The sequence below is a fragment of the Rhinatrema bivittatum genome, chromosome 8, assembly GCF_901001135.1.
Source record: "Rhinatrema bivittatum chromosome 8, aRhiBiv1.1, whole genome shotgun sequence".
NCBI classification, from domain to species: Eukaryota; Metazoa; Chordata; class Amphibia; order Gymnophiona; family Rhinatrematidae; genus Rhinatrema; species Rhinatrema bivittatum.
This window is the reverse complement of record NC_042622.1, coordinates 102643042-102666226: the sequence shown is the minus strand read 5'-3', so window position 1 is coordinate 102666226 and position 23185 is coordinate 102643042. Positions and strand designations below refer to the sequence as shown.

The window sequence follows — 23185 nt, the reverse complement described above, 5'->3', positions numbered from 1 at the left end:
TTGTGTCCTGTCTTTATCTCATCTTGTTCGTCTTGCCTGCCACCTGGTACTGACTTGTGTTACGGACCTGGACACTGTCTCTTGCAGCCTGCCCTGAGTTCGGCTAGAATCCGGACCCTGCTTACTCACTGCCAGCCTCTGACTGCCCCTTATGGGACTCCTGCCTAAACCATGCCGGTCCCTGGAACCCAAGGGCTCAACCTGTGTGGGAACAGGGCTAGTATAGGTGAAGCTCCAGTCCCTGTCCCAGTAAGGGCGTGTCTACCAGTTGTCGGCATGGGCCTAGTAGGTTTGTCTACTAAGCTGCGTCAACCACACCACAGCACAAGGGCTCACAACCGTGACACTGATATTGCCCCATTGCATGCATGGAGTTATAGTTCTGTCTGAAAGAAATCAATGAGACAATCAGGACTACAACGCCATGCGTGCAACAGAGCAAAACCAGGACTCGATCAGTTCGGTTGAGCTGGGGTGAATTGGCAACTCTAGCAAACCTCCAAATTTTGCCATGCTCATCCATCCTGGGCCTCCAGCAATACAATCTTCTAATGTAATGAGCATGGGGATTGAGCCTGCAGTCTCATGCCCTGTCCCAGGCCAAGAAGCCCAGAGAGGGTGGGGTATGTAACACAGACTTAGTCCCTATGCTCACTGCATCAGAGGCTGCAGCTTTTGGAGGTCCAGGAAAGAATAGCAGTCTGCGAAGTGCCAGGGCAGGAAATTTGCTATGTGAGACATCTTGGCATCCAGGGGAGGGCATCCATTCATAGAGAGACATATAGAAGTAGGCTGTCTCCAGTCCTACCAATTTGTTTGGGTTTTCAGGTTATCCATAAAGAATATTCATGAGATGGATTTGCATATAATTGAAGCAGTGTACATGCAAATCTATCTCATGCTTATTCAATTAAGGATATCATGGAAAACAAGTGGATTAGTGTCCATGAGGACTGGATGTTGCTTACTCCTGTATGTCTCACTATGAATGGATGCCCTCCCACAGTGCCAACATGCATTGCATATCTTTAAAATTTCAGATCATTTCTTCAGCAGTGGGTCCTGATATACTGCCATCTATTATAGAAAGCTTTCTTTGTGGTATTATTTAAATTTTATCAAATGCTTTAAAGAAAATCTTTAGCTATCTGCAATTTGCGACTACCCAAAGATTTTCACTCCAGTAACTCCAGATTTGTTCCCTGGTTTTCTCATGAGCAGGCAGAATGGATTTATTAGGGTTATAGCCTCATCTGCTGGCAAAACACTGAAGTGCTTGGTTTTAGCACTTTCATACAAAAACAAAAGGAATGCTACCAGATTCGGACTTACCTTTTTCCTGCTGCTCAGTAGGCACTTTAATCTAGATTTTGGAATGGGAGGATGTGGTAATCTTGAGTCCAAATTAATACAGATTTCTACATATCCGAGATCAAAACTGGATAGTAATTCCAGCTGTAATTGACTAATAACAAAAACAACAGTATTCCCTCCCCGCACCCCTTCTGGAAACTTTCATAAATTTCTGGCACCAGAAATGTGTTCCCAGATGATTCACCCCAGAGGTGGCTGCACACACTCCATGTTTCTGGAACGTCACATTGTAAATTATGATGGAGTACTGGGTACAAGACAATATATACATATGTAAACTAGTATTGCCAGCAGGTATTGGAAACTCACCAGACACAACAGTGAGGTTTGTCCCACAAGGATTGTTGGCCCGCACATTGGGCATCTTGTTATGAAAAGGCACGCCACAAATCTCAATAAGTAAATAAGAATTATTGTGTATTCCTCCATACCAGGAAACAATTAGCACCCTCTTTCCATTCTCTTTTAGTCTATGCACACAGAGAACCCCTCATCCCCTACTTTGGCCCTCCAGCATGGAACATCAGCTCTGACTCAGAGGACGGCGTAAAGTATGTGGTCATCTCCAGAGTCACTTTACAGGCTGCTGAATACATTCATGAACCGGAGGGTACTGAGAGAGCAAATTGCTAAGCTTAGTAGCACTAAGGCGATGGATGAATTTTTCAGCCAAAATGCACCCTTGAACAAGATTTGAGAAGGATAAATTTTGAAATGTTTTTATTAGGGCAGCAGCAGTTATTACCCTTAACAGAACGCATGGGGGTAACCTGCACGGAGCAGCAGTTACTACAGTAAGAAACCTGCTGGGCAGACATTTGGTCTATATCTGCCGTCATTACTATGTTACTATATAGTGTACTTAATATACCTGTGGCAAAACAGGGGCATAGCTAGTAGGGATGTGAATCGTTTTAGGACGATTAAAATTATCGTCCGATAATTTTAATATCGTCTTAAACCGTTATGGAACACAATACAATACAGATTCTAACGATTTATCGTTATAAATCGTTAGAATCGTGAGCCGGCACACTAAAACCCCCTAAAACCCACCCCCGACCCTTTAAATTAAATCCCCCACCCTCCCGAACCCCCACCAAATAACTTAAATAACCTGCGGGTCCAGCGGCGGTCCGGAACGGCAGCGGTCCGGAACGGGCTCCTGCTCTGAATCTTGTCGTCTTCAGCCGGCGCCATTTTCCAAAATGGCGCCGAAAAATGGCGGCGGCCATAGACGAAAAAGATTGGACGGCAGGAGGTCCTTCCGGACCCCCGCTGGACTTTTGGCAAGTCTCGTGGGGGTCAGGAGGCCCCCCACAAGCTGGCCAAAAGTTCCTGGAGGTCCAGTGGGGGTCAGGGAGCGATTTCCCGCCGCGAATCGTTTTCGTACGGAAAATGGCGCCGGCAGGAGATCGACTGCAGGAGGTCGTTCAGCGAGGCGCCGGAACCCTCGCTGAACGACCTCCTGCAGTCGATCTCCTGCCGGCGCCATTTTCCGTACGAAAACGATTCGCGGCGGGAAATCGCTCCCTGACCCCCGCTGGACCTCCAGGAACTTTTGGCCAGCTTGTGGGGGGCCTCCTGACCCCCACGAGACTTGCCAAAAGTCCAGCGGGGGTCCGGAAGGACCTCCTGCCGTCCAATCTTTTTCGTCTATGGCCGACGCCATTTTTCGGCGCCATTTTGGAAAATGGCGCCGGCTGAAGACGACAAGATTCAGAGCAGGAGCCCGTTCCGGACCGCTGCCGTTCCGGACCGCCGCTGGACCCGCAGGTTATTTAAGTTATTTGGGGGGGGTTCGGGAGGGTGGGGGATTTAATTTAAAGGGTCGGGGGTGGGTTTTAGGGGGTTTTAATGTGCCGGTTTTTCGATTTTTAACGATTTTTCACGATATTTTACCCCCCCCAAACGGCAACAATACGATTCCCTCCCCCTCCCAGCCGAAATCGATCGTTAAGACGATCGAGGACACGATTCACATCCCTAATAGCTAGATCAAGGGAAGGAAAGTACACACAGGAATTATTATTTCATTTTTAAACCCTCACCTGTTCTTCCATGTTGAACCTACTTCAAAGTTTGCAGATACAGGGTGTATCCATACATCCCCTCTTCCATCTCCCATTGGCTTGAATTTTCAAAGGGAAGCTCTGTGGGGAGTTTTCCTTTAAAAATCTGCTTGCAGACCCATGAGTATAATGTCTCCTAAGGGGGAAATTTTCAAAAAGCCTGTGTATTTCTGTCCCTGGGGAACCTGTAGCTAATTTTTCCAAAGGAAAAATACATAGACCATGTCTTTCTGAAACTTGCCTATGGATACAAAGAGAAATGCAAACTTTGCACCTGCTTTTCCTGCAGATAAAGGGGGTCATTTTCTATCGATATCACACGCGAAAAGTCCCTTTTCGCGTGCGATATCTAGATAGGGGAGGAGTCGGGACCAGAAAAGGAGGAGTCAGGGTGGCATCGAGGCGGACATGGTGGTAACTTCACTGGCGGCAATAAGGTAAGACCCGTTATCGCTGCCAGTAGCGCCACCTTTCACGGTGGCGTTATTGGGTGCGAAAGCCGGCAGCGATAACACCATGGTGATGCGATCGCTGCCGGCTTTCACAGGCCCGCCCCCCACTTCACCCCCCCCCCCCCCAATTACCATGGGATTCAGAAAGCCGTGCAATTTTAGAAAATCCAGGCCAAAATTTGATGAAAATTGCACACATAGATTTGAAAATCAAATGTCTCCCATGTTGTTTCCCTGTCCCCTCCTCCCTCCTCAGGAATACCTTCCCTTAATCCAGTTAAAAGCACACTTGCCGTGGAAACCTGCTTGTGTTTTTTGCTGGAGTAAGAGGGCATTTTGTAGGCAGAGCAATTTGCCCATGGAAAATAGCGTGGAAAATTGCCTTCCTCGTTTTGGAGAGATTGCCTAAATTGCATCCATTTGAATATACATACAAATTGTGTGCGGATGCCCAAGAGCATGCCTTATCCTAATAATTCTGTTATCAAATAAAATGTTTTGGTAAGTGAATGCTGCAGATAACTAAAGAAGCCAAAATACTTGTGGATGGCAATCTTCAGAGGGACTTAGCTAAGTAATGAGTTAGCTGGCTAGATCTCCTAGGGAAGAAGCTGCCTAGCCAAGAGCAGCTAAATATAGATATGTAGTTTCATAAGGAAGCGATATTTAGACCCATCTAAATGTAGGTGCTCTCAAACATAACTTGGTTAGAAGAAAAAAACTACATGCATATATTGAATATTCAAATGAACACCTGTAGCTTAGCCCATCTAACCCCCATCCACAGATATTACAGGGCAAAGTAGGTGGATACAAAAGAACCCAGGTAACTTCTCTTTGAGGAGTAGAAGAAAGAAAGAAGAAATAACATTTTTATATACCGGGATTCATGCAGAATTTGCATATCATCTCGGTTTACATTGTAACTGAAAAAGACAAGCACGAGGAATGCAAGTTACATAGGACAGGGTATTAAACTTGGAACAGATTACATGGGTAAAACATGTAACTTAGTACAATAACTTAGTACATGGGTAGAATAACATGGGTAAAATAACTTAGTACATAATAGAGGTTGGAGAAACTGAAAATTATCTTATTGTAATATTTTACATTTTAAGCTTGGTTTGAGGGTCTTTTGATGGACTATTTGCTAGCGAGTAGGCGTTGATGTATCTTATTATCATGATTGGAACGCTTGTTCGAATAGCCAGGTTTTTAGTCTTTTTTTGAAGCTGATTGGGCAATGTTCTGTCCGAAGAAAAGAAGGTAGGGAGTTCCAAATTGATGGACCTGCTGAAGACAATGCGCGTTTGCTTAGCGAGGTTTTGACGTGTGTTGTTCGGAGAGTGTTTTTGTAAGCTGTTCTCGTTGGTCTAGTTGGTAGATGAAATTGAAGTGGAAAGTTGAGTTCAATAGGAGTGCCCTTGTGTATGGTTTTGTGAATGATTGATAGTGTTTTGTATAAGATTCTGTACTTTATTGGGAGCCAATGTAGGTCCCTCAGAATGGGGGTGATATGATCTCTCCTGCTGGTCTTAGTCAGTATCCTGGCTGCGGCGCTCTGCAGCATTTGAAGGGGTTTAAGGGTGTTAGCTGGAATGCCGATTAGCAACGAATTGCAATAACAATTAAATAAAATAAAAATAAAAATAAAAAAAGGAGTCATAACAGCCACTAAGCAGCTTGGCGAAAACTGTTCTAAATAATTCCCACACATTTTCAGCAAACATGTGTGCAAACTGTGCTGAAAATATGTGCAGTGCAGCTCAAAAATCTGGTTATTTGCCCATCCCCCTAAGCCTGACTCAATCAACCCACTGAGTTGGAGTTAGCAGAACAATCCCTCTGTCCATCCCGGTGGGTCCAAGTGAAACTGCATTAGAGCTGAAAAAGTAAGGCATCAGGCTTCTCAGCAGACGTTATGAGATGTGTGTATGTGTGTATGAGACTCTGATTATCTATAATGAAGAGATTCTGATTTCTGACTTTATTGAAATTTATGAGGTGGGTACAAATAGAAGTGGCCCCACTGGCATCCAAGCAGGCAATCCATAAATTGCAATTTGTTTGTTGATTATAGTCCAGACGGGGAGGGGGGGGTAGGAATGTTGTGATTCTGAGAGTACTTCGTTTCTATCAGTTGCACACTGTCTCTATTTAAGAAGGTAAGTGTTGTCTTAGAAGGGAGAGTTGGGGCAGTAGGGATAGGGATGGTTATAGCAGGAACCTGGACAACTGCATGAACGTTTCGGGCCCTTTGATATGTTCATTACTCTCAATTTCACCTATTGGTCATGTAGAAATAAAGGCCAACCCCGGCCAATTCAGAGGGTCGGATACCTGAGCTGTGAAATGAAGTTTCTCCACAATGGCACTGCCACTGAGCCATTAGGCTGGCTCTGAAATATTTCTAATAATGCTTGAAGTTGCAGTTAATTCTCTGTGAAGCCCAGTCATTACCGCAGAGTACCTATGAAGAAGAGCGGTTGCATGAATGAGATGCAATGTGGCAATGCTTTCTAAACCATGCAGCACATTGTATTTTAACAATCTAACATCAGGGAATGCCAACATGGTGTTACTTCAGTGAACTCATTCCAAATAAGGATTTAAATATCATTTACAAAGTTATTCATTTAAACAATGACAATTTAAATAGTTTGTCATTTAAATGATGAAGGAAGGCCGGCGGCAATAATACTTTTTGGCCAGCCCGGAGGCCCATGCAGCAAAGCGATGTGACATCAGGCGTGATGTCAGATGAACCCAGACTGAGGCTTGGAGTGCACAAACAGTACGTGCCAAAATCAACCTTGGCTCAGGCTTTACTCACTCCTGCCTCTTCTCACAGCAGGTAGGGCCTGATTTTATTAGATGGTGAACTGGATAATTAAGGGTAAGACTTTACTTATTTTTAATCCTTTAGGAATTAATAAGCAAAATGCCCGTATTGGTGCAAACACCCTGGGGTTTGCAATGATAACTACGAGAATAATTTTGCTCTGATTATTGCCCCAAGGAAAAGTACCCGCAGAGATTTATGCCTGCTTTCTCTGCACGTGTTTTTTTCTGCGGAAATAATGCACATAAATTTAAAAATGTCATCTAAGTACATCTTCTTCATCCCCACCCCAATCTAAACATACCCCTGCCAATGTGGTATAAATGTATGCATTATACAGAATGAGGTGTAATTTCTCCTATATTAAAGGTGAACAATTTTCACACAGCCCTTTTCTCTGGGTAACATACATGGCTTTGAGAACTGCCTTTTTAACAACCATAATTCCAAAGTTTGAAACTAAGCACTGGTAAATTAGTTTACAAGGAAGGAAGGAAAACTCAACTTCAATGGACATTACACTCCATTTGGTTCTGGGTAGTTATAGATCATGGATACAACAAATAGAAAAATGTAAGGCTCCCAAATCCCCCATCAGTGTTCCTATAATCTTCTTGCCTTGCAGAACAGTGACTGAAATATTTTTCAAAGCATAATTACCGATATTTCTTGTACAACATTTCACAATCTAGAATGTTTCAAAAGCACATGGAAGACATCAGTTAGGTCCTCTGTGGGGCTTTTATTTTTTGCACTGAGGACACATGTTTTTGATATCCATTTCAACATTATTTGCATTATTCTTACTACATACATTTTCAGAATCTTTATAGGAAAGAACATACAAAAATCTCCTTCAGTGTAGCAACTGATTGACAGAAAGTTAGTGCTAAACAAAATGCAGTGAGTTGCCAGAGCCCCTGTACAGTATATCACTTTTTTTTTTTCATGCTACGTCGGATCCATATTAATGTCATGTGGTTTGTAGGCCAGTTATTTTGGAACAAGACCATATGAAATCATAGCAACTTCTTGAAAGTATCATATCACCAGTATGTGATTTCAAGCAAAGCACGTATCTTACAGGTGCTGAACCTCTCTCTCTGTCTCTCGCTTGCTTCTTCTCCATAATCTTGTTCCCCCTAACCAAACAGTATGATAAGCGATTTCTGCCACATTCTCACTGTCCTGCTTGGAGATGACTGCACTTTTATCACTGTCTCTCTGACTTCTGGGTGCTCTGCTATTTGTATGTTATACAGGCTTCATGGAAGGTCTGGTTTCTCTTCAGTTTTAGTAGCTAAAGTCCAAAATGCAGGGCCTGAGCTATGAGCTGAGGATGGTCCCTTGGCCTTTTTGTCTGAGATTGAGAATCTGTACAATATGGGACACTATTTCCTCTATGGTGGTTTGCTGTTTGGATGCATGGCTGGAGACTACTGGCCTGCCATCTGACTGCTGGAAGGGGCCATTGGATAAGCTTGGGGAAACATCTTGTTATTTTCAACCCCTTTTGTCTGGCTTTTACTTGGAGTGGCAGAAGGGGTCCCCCAAGTTAATACTGCCACGCTTCCCTGATGCTAGTGGCTGCTGCTTCTTTTTCTGAGATGCCTCACTTGCTTCCCTCCATGATTATCCTTCTTGCAGTGAATACACTGAGCAAAATGCGAGTCCTCCCTCACTTTAAATTTCTTGCAGATCAAGGAATTTTTTCTGCAATCCCTTCTCTTCATCCTTGGAGGTTGAAGCTGGCACTGGGATTGAGGTATATGGTGGACCCTGAAGAAAAATGCCAGGGGCATCATTCATACTTTCTACCTGTGCTGCCTGCTCTTCCTGGGGTTGATATCAACATCATTAGTATCACCTCACTCTCTTTATCTCTGAACTAGAGACTACTAACTAAACTCCCCAAATTCTCTTCAGCTACTAGCTCTTCAATATCTTCTGATTCAGAGAATCCCAGACAAGATTCTTCCTCTGAATCAATTGGTGAAAATCCTGCCTTCCATACCCCAGAAGCAGGAACCAAAGTGGAATGCTCTGCTGGTTTGGGGCATTGTACTTCTGCTACCCCTGCCCTGCCAATGCCAGATTTGGATGACTCTCCCATCTTTTCCCTCTGCTCCAAAACAAGAGGGAAGAGGAATAGGTGACATTCGCACATGCTATCCAAATTTCAATTTCTTCTGCATTGAGCTGCCTTCCTCTCCTGCCATTCTGAAACTAAAAAAAAGTCCATTTTTAATTTAGGTGCTGGATTGCCTTTTTTATTGCTGCCCCTGCCAATGCTGTCATCCCTGCCAAATCCATTCCTTTCTCCTTTCCTGATTTGATAGAATTTGCTGAAGTGCACTGCCTACTGGGGAACTGGATCTTAAAAATGAAATTATTGATACTGTAGCTATATCTACTCACAGTACCATTCACTGTATGGAGAATTGTCACATAGATACACACACAGACACACACACACACTGTATGTGTGCTGTGCTGTGTGCAGTAGTGCTGACTGATTCCATACACACAAAAAACCTGTTAAATACACACAAAAAACCTGTTAAACACTAACAGACAAAAAAGACTGGCAGCCTGATAAGACTCTTTACTTCAACCTCACCATGCTGTGCTTACCTCACTGTCTAGAGGCAAAAAAAATTGCAGCTGCCATAACTGCAATTTCCATACTGTCTTCAACCCTGACTCTGCCCCAGTAAAGAGAAAAATGAAATTCATTAGCAGTGCACTGCCTCTCTTCCTGAATCACTGAGACCACGCAGCAAAGATAAGGTTAGAAGCAGCCCTTTATTAGTGTCAAATCCAAAAGTTATGTTTTAAAACTCTCACAGGTCAATACAATAAAGTGCATTCAGCTCAACATACAGTTTTACCCATACTTGGGCACACACTTTGTGCAGGTAAACATTACTTCCAATGCAGAAAGGAGTTTTACCTGTACAAATTGTGTGTTTAAAAATGTGATCTCAGGTCAGCGTCCTCACATGGAAATGCCATGCAAATCAGGGCATTAAGCATTTACGATAAATTATTTTCAGTCAGTAATGCACAGCTAATGCAGGCACAACACACAGAAAAAAGGTATACCTAACTTGATGCACTCTCTACCTAGCTGCAATCAAGCTAGGTAGAGAGTATATTGTACAAATCAACTTCTCTTGTACCTTTCATCACTCCAAATGACAGAAAATCTTCACTGATGGCACCTTTGCTGTTCGTACCTCTGACTGTGTATGTAAAACTGCCCCCCTAAACCTACCCCACCACCCAAACCTCACCCCAAGGTAATAGTACCCCCCCCTCTTATAGTGGTATGAACAGTAGAATGACAGATTGTGCCCTATGCATTGCAGAAATTACCAATGGAGTAGCAGGGAAATCATCCTAACCATGCCCCCTTTTTTATCGCAGGCGCTATTTCCACTATATTTATAGCATTTTGATGAATCTAGGGATTAGTTTATTCTGGGTAATCTGTAGACACTACAGTGTCCCTAGCCTTTTAAGGGCACTTTTGTGATTTAACAACTGCAGGAGAATCCATATATTAAGCTTGTTGTCGTCACATCTTTTGACAGGCTATTTCAGAATCAACGTAACTGAAGCTTTCTAATTCAATCTTTTGAAGAAATGTGCAGTGTGCCTTCTATCAGTCTCAGCTCTCTCCACTCCAGCTCCAGCCCCTGCCCTAATAAAAGCCTGCAAGGTACATGAGGGACCCCCTAATTCAACTCCTTTCCTTCTGTTGTTTTTCCCTTTCCCTGTCCTGAAGGGATCAGAAGGGAAGAGGTGAAGCTGGAGTAGACAGAGAAAGCAGTCAGAATGTTTAATCCCTCAAAGATCACTTAAATCAAACCAAAGATGATATTGATATAATTCTTGAATGGAGTGATATCCTTTTAGAAGAATTTCATCTTTATACAAAGGTTCTTGCACCTGCATATGTGGCCAGTCAAACACTTTTTTTTAAAGACCTGGATGTATTTTTGGAAGTCTGCAAAGGCTAATGTCTCACAGCTGGCAGAAAGTGCATTAATTTCAATTCATAGAAGTCTTAATGACTGATGCTGACAAGTTTCAAACTTGTGCTAATTCAGTCCCTTTTTGTATCTGTCACCATGTGACCAATATATGTGCATAAATCTTTCTGCGTAATTAACAGCCTGACAAAATGCTGATGATGAGAGCATTTTTAGCATACATAAGCTCATGCATGGAAAGACAAAAACTTTCTCAAGAAAATATGAAAAGGATGGTTACACTATTTCAATTCAAATCAAAAGTGACATTTCACAGTTAAAAGCTTGTAACTTATTTGTCTTAACTTGATAAATTGTTGATTTTTGTAATTGGTACAATTTTTATTTGCATATAGTATAAACATTCTTTAAAAGAAACCCAACATGAATGGTTTTAATAAAAAAAATTACTATTTTTCATATTCAGAGGCATGAATCTTTATGGAAAACTGTGCAAATTTGCCTCAGAATTGCTGCAGAATTTTGAAAAATCTGACACAGGAAACCAGGGGTTCTGCTTGTAGACTAACCTGACATGTCTCAATCAATCTTATCTGACAAACAAATCTAGGGGTCCTGAAGCTATTAGTTAGTTATTAAGCATTTGTTACTTGCTCCACTACCTGAATACTCAAAGTGAGGTACAAGATTACTGAATCATTTATCAGTATGAAAATTTCAGGCCATACATCAATAGGGATAATGTGAATTTACAGGTTAAGAGACTGTGCAACAATAGTCATACATTGGCAGGGATCAATATTTGAGTCAGGAATCAAGATATACAAAACAAAGAATAAAACAGTAGAGTCAAGCCAAAACAAATGGAAAAAGCAGATGAGAGTATCATAGTGCAATAGTGAATCAGAGGATGCTGGGATTAATATATGAGACAGTGCACTTAGGAGGTAATTTTCAGAGGAGGTACACATGTAAATCTAACATACTATTGTAGCAATTTTTCAAAAGCCATTTACGTGTGTAAAGTGCACTTACATATGTATAAACCTATGGACAATACAATGGCATATATTGTAGCAATTTTCAAAAGCCCACTTACACAGGTAAAGTGCATTTACACATGTAAAACCTAGTTTTAGGCATGTAAATCCTCTTGAAAATGACTCCCTGTGTTTATTAGCATTTCCATGGAGGTAGCTTGAAATACTGTCAGGCAAATACAGAGAAGAGAAGGCAGAGGTTGCAAAGATGTGTAAACACGATGGAACAGCCTGCTCTTTACTTTGTGGCAAAATGTCAATATATCAGTGGCTAGTCTGGCTTCTTGGGAGAGAGAGCTCCAGAGCATGGGGGTAAAAGAGGGGACGGCACGCCTGCAGGTTCTAGTCAGCCTGGAGTTTCTAGGGACAGGATGCAGTAGGAATGCTTCATTTTCGGATTTCAGTCTGCAGGAGTCTTTGTAAGGAGACAGACAATCCTTTAGATATAGTGGACCTTAGAAAATGCAGAGTAAGGATGGGCATTTGTTTGAACCCTCTTACCATGTTTTCCTTCACAGGGCTCTTTATAGATCCCCCGTCGCTCCTGCCTTGCCAGGGGTATACTTAGAAATGGTGCTAGCAAACCAAGGCTGCCACTAGTGTTCATTTATTCCATACAAAATGGCACCAGCTATGACCAATTCCCATTTGGGCCGACAAAAATGCCAATGTACTAAAGCGTACATCAAAGAAATTGGCCTGCAAAGGCCTTTCTGCATATATTTTAGCACTGTGAGTAAGAGTTAATGAGCTATTTTGCATGGTTTTGCATCACAGAAGCTCATTAACTTCGATTTTACATAAAATTTCACAAGAGTAAACATACACGTGGAAGTTTATTCCATCTGAAGCCAAAAGTATTTTCAATGTCCGCTTTGCACATAAAAAGGGGAAATCATGCGCATATGCCCAACTTAGGGGTGCAAATATCATTTTTACACACAAACGGGCCGATGCAATATTGGCATGTGTTAAAGGGGTGCTCATGATCGAGCGCCCGTTCCTTTAACACGCACTGATCCACCTCTTCGGGGCACCCAATGCTACATGCAAATGAGCTGCCATGGTAAAAAGGAGGTGCTGGGGAAATTGCACGCCACTAGCATCTCCTGGGCAGCGGGTGCCCGGGAGAGGTGGCTGTCAGCCACTTAGGAAAACAGATGCTCAATTTATGCACCTTCGTTTTCCTAACCTGTGCACAGCCACATGCTCTAAAATTGAACAGCCGTTTTCCTAACCTGACCACTGGCATACTTTTTTATTTTTTTATTGTTTTTTAGGATATTACTAGCTTTGTTTTTCGTCCAACTTAATATCGCCACGATATTAAGTCAGAGGAAGTACAGAAAAGCAATATTTTCTGCTTTTCTGTACACGTTTTGGGCTCCTCGAGACTTAATGCCAGCTCCAGAGCTGGCGCTACATTTTGAGAGCAAAAATGTGCCCTTCTAGCGCACTTTTTTTTTTTGCATGGAGGGGAAATCAATAATAGCCTCATTAACATGCATTTGCATATGATGAGCGCTATTACCTATGCGCACGATAGGATGCATGTTTTGGAGGCACCAATCCCCGTTTTGCATCGGGAATATGGACGTGCGGCCAAAACACGCGTCCATTTGCAGGTTAACTGTGCGCTGCAGCCAGTGCACACGCACAGTATAGCATCGGCCCGAAAATGGACTTTGAGAAATTCAAAGCACTTTAGTACGTTAGCCTGTATATCTATCATCTTTTCTTTTGATAGGGTATTTAGTCGGGCAAACTGGGTGAGCCAAATGGTCGTTATCTTCTGTCATCTACTATATGATTAGGTTACACACATTTAAGGTCACTTTTTCTCAACTTTCTTTCAGGTTACAAACTTATGAAGGACTCCTGGAAGCTACGGAAGAGCAGAAGTGCCTGCTTGTGATAGGGCAGTGCAATGAGAGGATAGATATGAGCAACCAATCTGGATACACGCATTGGAGATCTGGAGTATGATAAAATGAAAATGGCAGCCATGGGCCCACCAGCCATTTTCAGACGTCCTGGTTAATTTAGCAGAAATCTTTTTTTCTCTGAAATGAACAATTCTCTTCCTTTATCATCTGACAGCCTGACAAATTTCAGTTTTGCTGAGCATAGATGGCGCTACTGCTGCTGTTAAACTTAAAGGTGAATTTTAAAAGCCTGACATGCGTGTTAATTAGGGGAATGCCCAAATATGTCGGGCTCGCATGTCGCCAAGCAGATTTTAAAAGCCGCTGAGGTACGCATGTATCTCCCACAGCACGCACATCTCGAAAGTTATCAAAAAGGAGCGGGGCGTGGGTATGGTCTGGGCAGGGCATAGGCATTTCAGGGTGTGATCCTGAGATGTGCACGTAAATGCTTAAACGATCCAGCACGCACCAAGGCCCCTTGCCGCGTAACTTTGTGTCAGCTATAGATGACGTGTAACTGGGGGGAGTGTAACTGGGGGAAGTGAAGACTATTAAACCATGGAGAATTGTAGGACCTATCTCTGAATTGGGTGAACTGGGGGCAAACTGGTAAAACTGGGAATGGCATTGACATGCCCCCCTTTTAGAATTCCCCGATTTACACGGCGGAAGTGAGACTTGCGTGCACATGCGCACCAACATAACAATTGGTGGCTTTTTATTAGGGCAGAGGCTGGAGCTGGAGTGGAGAGAGCTGAGACTGATGGAAGGCACACTGCACCTTTCTATGAAAGATTGAATTAGAAAGCTTCAGGTATGCTAATTCTGAAGTAGCTTGTCAAACAAATGTGACGACAAACACATGTGCCCGTGGCCAGGCTATTTTATAACACTCGTGCATATGTGCACGTGTTTTTATAAAATGCTGTATGCCTGGGTGTGGGCCGATATACGGGCAACAATGTGCGCCCGCATGCCACTGCTTGACAGGAATTTCTATTGCTTCCTTTTAGAACATTGTCACGGTGACAGTGCGCGTAACATTCTCTGAACTCCTCTGGCACATCCTTATCCCCTTCATCCCCTTCTCAAAGTGACCTGCCTACAATCACACGCCTGTTTATTACTTACTTACTTACTTACTTACTTATTTATTTATTTATTTATTTATTTATTTATTTAGAGCATTTCTTAACCACACGTTCCACCAATCACGGCAGTGTACCAATCACATCATACTTAATAAAACTACAAAAAATAAAATAAAAAAAGTCACCATCAGAGATGTTAGAATCAACACTAAACAGTGTGATATTTTTGAAGGACCACAGTTATGAGCGGAATCCACTTCTTGCCTCATTTCATGCTGTTTGATCATTTCAGCAGCAGAAAATACAGCATGATGCAAGTCACCTATTTACCTGTTCTGAAATCTTGTGGCCAGCAGCCATGGCACACAGTTTGCTCCATTACAAAAAAAAAGTACAAGAGAACAGCAATGGAGAAACACAGTTGAGCTGATCTAATCTAGAAGACTATGGAGAATGACCAAGATGGAAATCTAAAGAGCGACCACCAGGCAAAAATGAGCAAAGTGGGACCTGCTGGGTTAACAGATTACGTACTAACCTTGGCATGCTAAGACTGACCAGTACCATTTGTAATACATAAAAAGACATGACAGTTTCTAAAAGTGTCATTACCTCTGTCACAACTTGTTGCTTCTTTCTGACCTTTATGCCCTTACGTGCACTTTAACATTTTGAGTTATAATTTCAGCCTTGGAAACAGTTTTTCATCCCTAATTTTAACTCTTTGCTATCCCTTCCCATCCAACATGATCCCAACATCACCAATTTATGCTTTCTGCTGCTCACCTGCTCTCATCATTCTTTGGGAGAACCCATTCTTTCGATTCATTGTACTTTTCTATACCTTTGTCTATTTTCTTTGCTCACCATGTCTTATCTAATCCCTTTCTCCTAATGATTGTATTCTGGGAGCACTAATGCACAACTGTTTGGATGTCAACTTCTACAGTCATCGAGAAAGGTTCTTCAGAACTAAATAAAAATCTAACTTCAAAGTATATATGATAGAGAGATAATGATTTCTGCTAATTATATATTTAGTTCTCAGAGAAGATCTACGTACCTTCCTACCTGCCAAGGGCCTCATTTTCTAAGCATTTTTCCCCTAGACACAGAATGGGAGAAAAGCCTTAGTAAATCAGGCCCAAAGTCATTCAAAAAATGCTTAAGACCTTCTTGTTTGAGTTAGCCTTTTTGGATGATATCTGAAAGATGAAATGATGCTAAGATTTGTATTTGAAATATTGGGCTATTTGTTGTCATTTTAGTATGTATTTTAATCTTATTTATTTGTACTTTGTAAGCTGCTTAGAGCTGTGGTGTAGGTAGCAAATAAATATTTTTAAATAAATTCATTTTTTTTCTATAAATGAAAGCAAGTGGATTCAAGATGGTGGATTGAGTCAGTTATATTGAAGCTGCCCTCTGTTGCTTGATGTATAGTTTATTTTTTCAACTTGTTTTCATGTTTTGCTGGCAAAGAATTGCAAAGGGAATATTCTAGGGGGCAGATTTTCAAAGGGGTACGCGCATAAGATACACTCGTAACCCCCGAAAAGCTGCCCTTCCCCCCCTGCATGCGCCAAGCCTATGTTGCATAGGCGTGGTGGCGCGCACAAGCCCCAGGATGCGCGTAAGTCCCGGGGCTTTCCTGGGGGGGGGGGTGTCGTAGGCGTGTCAGGGGCGTGTCGTGGCCGGCGCATCATCAGGGTCGTGGACACGGTCTCTGGACCAGCCCCCGGACCGGAACATGGTGCGTCGGTGCGTGCAAGTTATGCCTGCCTCGGGCAGGCGTAACTTTTGAAATAAAGGTGGGGGGGAATTAGTTAGGGCCGGGGGGCGGGTTAGTTAGGGGAAAGAAAGGGAAGGTGGGGGGCACCGGAAAGAAAGTTCCCTCCAAGGCCACTCCGATTTCGGAGAGGCCTCGGAGGGAACAGAGGCAGGCTGCACGGATCGGCGCATACAGGCTGCCGATTTTGCGCAGCCTTGCGTGCGCCGACCCCGGATTTTAAAAGATACGCGTGGCTACGTGTGTATCTTTTAAAATCTGGCGTACTTTTGTTTGTGCTGGTTGCACGAACAAAAGTACGCGCGCGTGTACTTTTTTAAAATCTGCCCCTAGGTGTTTTACTCCTTGTCCAGAACTTACCTGCAGCTTCCCAGAGTGTTCATGAGACTTATCTCTGACGTGAGGCCAGCACTGCAGGAGCAATGGAAGTGGAGAGTTCAACTCCCAGGTAGTGGACAGACATTTCCTTAAGCCTGAGCTTCCATGTACCCTCCCTCAGCCGGCACAAAAAGTTGGATCCAGGTACCTAGAGCTTTCGCTAAATGCCGTGCAGGCAAGAGACACCACAATGGCTGGGGGAACAGGATTGTCAGACAGTGTGAGATTGAAACAACTTGAAAGTAGTACTCCCAGGGAAGTGCCAGAGCAGGAATGGAGGAAATAGCTGACAGGCTGGGTACTGTGAGAGGGTCTTAGGAAATGAGGAGGCGGGGGGCTAAGTGAGTTGGCAATATCTTCACTTCCTCAGTTGACAGTGCCCCATTCCTGGATCTGAGTTTAATTAGAACTGAGGCTATTACCTTGGGCTCTGCAGTGGCCTCTCTACATCAGGTTATTTCTTCTTTTGCTACTTTGATTACATAATAATTTGGTCTGTAGATACAGACTTAGGAGTCTAAAATTGCTGGTCAAACCCATGAAGTGGTGCAAAGCACTGATCAGGTCAATCAGTTGTCTACCATCCAGACATCTGTGGTCCAAGTTAAAATAGTAATAAATCGGGAACTGAAAAATTTGGAGAACTTTGCCAGACACCTCAATCTGAGGTTGATTTATTTCCCTAAAGTGGCTACTATGCTTCTCTTGGACCTGTTTAAAAAATATTTGGTGGATATTCTTTAGGTACCTGAGAATGCAATCCCCCCTCTTAATAAGATTTACTGCTTGCCTGGAGGTAGAAGATTGGAGATTCAGAGAGAGAATCAATATAAAGGGGCTGTCTCCTTGCATAATCTGGAACTGACCTCTAGGTTGGAACGATCTCTTGAGGGTGAATGCAGAACAATCTTATTGGTATCCTTTGTTTTCACACAAGACAAGGGTTCTATACTGCTTCTGTATTTTCAAAATCAAGAGACTCTATTTTAGGTATAACATATTTAGAAGTTTCTAGATTTATCCAAGAAACTTAAGAATGTAGAAAACAATTCTTGGAGATGCGGCGAAGAAGTGCTATCCTTAGGAGTATAGTTTGTTGTTCATTATCCTTACAAATGTCTCGTTAAACTTGAGAGTTTATCTTATATATTTTTCTGAATCCACTCAATTGTGTTTTCTTCGTGATGCAAAAAGAAGTGAGGTTCACAAGGTTCTAGTAATGGATGAGAGGCAATATGTGTGGAGTAGAAGAGTGGCCTAGTGGTTAGAGCAGGAGGCTACAACCCAACAAAACCAGTATTCAAATCCCAGTATCATACCTTGGGTAAGTCATTTTACCCTCTTTTGTCTCAGGTACAAAATTAGATTGTAAACTCTGTAAGGTTAGGAAAATGTCTATAGCAACTGAATGTAATCCATTTTCTTGATAATCGATACTATTTCCAGGGATGATGTAGGTTCAAGAGATACTAGCGTCTGTTTAAGAATAGTAGAGGATGGATTTTGGCTAGGAGTTTGGCTGGGGGGTTGTAAGGCTATTGAAGATTTGTTGGATGTTGCCAGTGGGCCAAGTAGGTTTTTGACTTTGTTGTCAAAGAAAATCGCCAACTCTGTAGATTTGTTTTGGGCTTCTTCTTCTGAGAAGGTAGGGGAAGTGGGAGTGGTGAGGGCTGCCACATATGAGAAGAGCGTTTTCGGGTCGTATAGGAAACCGTGTATTTTTTTGGCATAAAAATCTCGTTTGGTGCGGGTGATCGATGTTCTGTAGAAGCTCATTGCTGTTTTGTAAGTAGCCAATGATGTGGGGGAGGGGTCTTTCCGCCAGCGTAGTTCCTTGTGTTGTAGGTCTTGTTTGAGTTTTCTTAATTCCGTAGAGAACCAGGGTTTTTTGTTCGAGCGTGCTGGGTTGATAATTTTTGAGGATAATGGGCAAATTGAGTTTGCTACTGCGTGTGTGATTGTTTGCCAGGAATTAATTGCGGTATCAGCATCTGTGAAGTCCAGTTTGGATAGGTCTTTGGCAAGGCTGTTGTTGAGTGCGTCCATTGAACAAGGTTTCCTGAATTGGATGGAGGATTTGGAAGCAACAGGGGTCTGTTTTTGATTAATGGCTAGTTTTGTAACTATCAACGAGTGGTCTGACCAGGGGATGGGGGAGCAGGAAGGTGGGGAGATGGGCGAGATGGTTTCATTTGTGAATATAAGGTCAAGCGTGTGGCCTGCCTTGTGGGTGGGATTATTTATGATTTGATTGAATCCCATAGCCTGGAAGGAGGAAAGTAGGGCTTCGCAATTGGAAGATGGGGAGGGAGAATCAACATGGATGTTGAAATCTCCTAAAATGATAGCGGGTAACCCACCCTTTTCCCTCACCCCCGCCACTCCTCCCATCTGACATAACATGTATATTCCAGCTGTATATATTCCATATATATATATTTCCATGTATATTTCCGCTGATTATAATCCATGTTTTTTGTATTATTAATTTATTGTTTTATGTTAATTTATAGTTTGTAATTTTGTTAACTTATTGTTCAATTACTTAATTCTGTCCTATCTTCCGACATCCATGTTTTTACTCTCCCTGTTTTAATGTAACTTCTCTTTTCCACTTATACGTTAATTGATTTTTCCCCTTGTTCTAATGTAAACCGGTACGATAAGACCTGGTCTTGAGTGTCGGTATAGTAAAAGAAGTTAAATAAATAAATAAATAAATAATCCAGTTTGAAGTGCCAAAAAGTGAAATATAAAAATCGAAATAAATAGGTATTTCTATTGGTGCACTAATAATCATATGGGGAATCCAGATTATTGTTAATTTACTTATTTCATTGATGCAAACCTTCACTGGTTGTGATGAATTCCCCTCCCCCCTTTGTTTTGTAGGCTAACGGATGCGCTTGAAAATTTACTTTCTTTTTCATTTTTTTTCCTTTACACTGTTTTTCGCTGTAGATCTCCATTTCTTTTATCAATTTTAGCTTGATGTAATATGGCGAATAGATAAAAATAAAGTAAAAAAAAATGAAAGCAAATTATTACTTTTGAAAATGAAGATCTCCTGTCAAAAATCCAGGAGTAAAAGTCTAACTTTTCCTTGCTGCTTCAGATTATTCCTTCATTAAGCAGAAGATGCACATTTGAAGTTCTGTTTCTAAGGGTTCCACTATTTTCAGACACCGTTCCTAATAATTATGGATCTTTGCTGACTTTTAGCATTGCTACTGATTACACTGAGCAAAGTTGAGAAACCTTCTTTCTGCTGGCTTTGAACATAAGAATTTATCAGGACAACAGGGGCATTCTGACACAAAGCACGCCATTTTTAATGCACACAGTAAATTTGATTTGATTACAACATCTCTTTGGTTCTCAAGTCCTCCTCAAGCAGGCAGTTGGGAAGATGTAGTTCCCCTGTTGCTCAGTAAGTGATTCTTGGCTGTTCTCTCTACCGTGTACCACAGAATAAAAACATTGATTATTTAAGTGTAATAGCACTGTAAACACTTGTCTTACAGACAGTGATAGAGTGTAGTAAGGCTGATGCACAGACAAAAAAAGCAAACAAATGGCATTTAAGAAAGACTTGGAACCGTGGTTAATCCACAAACTAGAAAAGCTTTATTCAGTGGAAAACTACAGCAATCCCAGAGATCGTTAATTCTTTAATAAAATTCAGCCAGGAGATACAGCTCTTAGGTTAACTTTTATTTTTAGCTTTTCTTTGGCTGGAGCTGGAAACAGCAAGTGCATTGGAAGATGCAAGACCCTTCCACTTTATTCTACAGTATATTGTACATAGAAAGGGTCATTTTAAAACTATGCGGTAGGGGTAAAGTCTGTGTGTATCTTTTACATGCAGAATTTACACCGAATTTTCAAAGAGAACTTACCCACATAAGTTAGCTTTGAAAATGCATACTAAGTGGACTGGTATGTACACAAACTCACCTGCTCTATTAAGGGCATAACTTGTGTAAGTGAACGTATGTGCACACTTTTATATTTTAAAAAGCATGCATGTAAATTACAATTTCCCCCACTCCTAGAATGCCTCTCCCCAGTGTGTGTAAAGGTACATGTGAAATCAGGTTATGTGAATATGTTCACATGCACTGGACAATTTTATAACAACTATTTATGCACATAAATGGCTTTGAAAAATCAGCCCAGAAAATCTAGTACTTGTTTAATATATTTCTGATGTTGCAACATGTAAGCATAGGAAGATATAAATATGAGAAATGTGTTAAGTAGAAAGAGCATCCTGTCAGTACATAGAACAAAGTAATCCTGCAACATTGAGTTCTACTGAAAACAAAAACGTACATCTTGTACAGTTTCCGTGTGACATGGAGGATATATACAAACTGTATTATGTAAAGTAGGGGATAGTCACAGTGTCTTTCTGATACAAATATACATTTTATTAAGCCTGTAAAACAGCTGGTTTGCCTGCATCTGTCCTGTCAGGTTTTCATACAGCTGTGCAGTTTCTCTCCAAGGCAGACTGTTATGGGACCTTTTACAATGGATTTTAATCCTTGCCTTAATATAGGTCTTTCATCCTAATTAAGAGACTATTGTGATATAATTTTGAAATGTAATTTACACTTTATGGGATTGAATCACTAAGGTGCATTAAGGCTGTAATGAGGAAAACCTGCCTTATTTGTGAATAGCCCCATTGAATAAATAACTTTGAAGAATTTGTAATATTGATCTTGCTCTGAAAAATCTAATTATACTGTGTATACCTAGCTGTTATTCTCTCTCTCTCTCTCTCCCTCTCTCTACACACATACAGACAGATATAGTTATATTAGATAGAGATACACATTTAGGGCTCATGTGGGTGTCCAAATGCAAAGATATTCGTGTACTTGAAAACCCGTACAAAGCAAAGCAATTCCCAGACACAATCTACCCAGGCACGAGCCTGAAATTCAGATTGTTATGTGGGTAAATGTGCAGGTGAACCTTCAGGCAAAGTAAAACAGCAGTGTAAAGTTCGGCATGTTAGCAGAATGACGTCTCCATGCCTACATCTAACACGCCCCCTGGAAGGCTCCCCAGAACGCCTCCTTTTCTTATGTAGAGTTCTGTGCGCATTATGGAAGTCCGTGTGTAGTTTTAGGCAACTAAAAGTCACTTACCCATGTATGACTGATGTAATGTGGTTTAGCACTAAGCGTAACAGGCGACTAAGTCTTTGAACATTTACTGCTTACAGTAATGTAAGATGTGAGCTTATCCCATTTTCCTGAATGAATGCAAGCTGGCACAAGTAAGCTGCAGACTGAGATTCTCTCCTGTTTCATGGTTCTGTAGAAATAATCTAATAATTTCATCTAGGTGAATATTGATCAGTCATTCAGGGATAAGCAACCCCCTGCCAAGAAAAAAAATGCACTAAAAAAACCAAAACCTAGCAGCCCTGGACTGAAATTGTGGCACATACCTTTGTATTTCAAAGCTGCATCCTTTCCTAAGTAGGACAGCTCTCTTCCGCATGATTGACGATTTTTCTTTGCCAAGATAGGAATCAACTTCAACATCCATAGTGAAACGGCAGAATTTTCTCCTTTTCTGAAATATCCGGGCTATAGATGGACAAGTTCCAACCCCTCAGCTGACTGCACTGTGCTGAATAAAAATGTTTAGTTTTGGCTCATGGGCAGGAATATGAGCGGTACAGTAAATCCTCTAGTTTCAGACGTCCGAGGTTTGCTCCTTTGATCTGATGAGTATCCTAGATGTGATTGCTGCTGCTTCTGCTGCTATAGATGATGAGTCAGTTGGGAGTTATTTCTTCCTCAGTCCCCTCACTCACACCCCCAGACCTACTGCAGCTGTAGGTAACTATTGTGCCAAAGCTGGGATCTCAGGCTACAGCCAGTCTTTCAGCCTTGGAGAGAGATGAAATTCTCCTCCAGTTCACAGCTGGCATCCTGTTGGGTCCTAAAGGCAGCCCTATATTACTGCAGCAGCTCTCTGTCCTATCATGGAACACTGCAACTTACCCTATTATGGCACTGCTCAGTTGTTTTGTAAAATGACAAACAAAATATTACCGAAGAAGCCCAGCATCACTGTGAAGTGCAGTGGGAGTCAATGATTTGGTCCTGCTAATTTTACACCCAGCAAGTCACACTGCAACCATGCCTCATTACACTTTAATATAGTGCTTCTCAACCCAGTCCTCCGGGCAT

At 41.9% G+C, this 23185-nt stretch overlaps 1 protein-coding gene across 1 annotated transcript in view; it reads right to left on the bottom strand.

Moving 5' to 3' along the window:
- The window catches only part of GARNL3 (GTPase activating Rap/RanGAP domain like 3), a 706353-nt gene extending 683498 nt beyond the window's left edge, over positions 1-22855 (bottom strand). Inside the window, exon 1 of the mRNA XM_029613069.1 lies at positions 22435-22855. Coding sequence (XP_029468929.1) covers positions 22435-22535 — 101 coding nt within the window. The 5' untranslated portion in view covers positions 22536-22855. The remainder of the gene's footprint in view (positions 1-22434) is intronic.
- Positions 22856-23185: the final 330 nt, after the last annotated feature.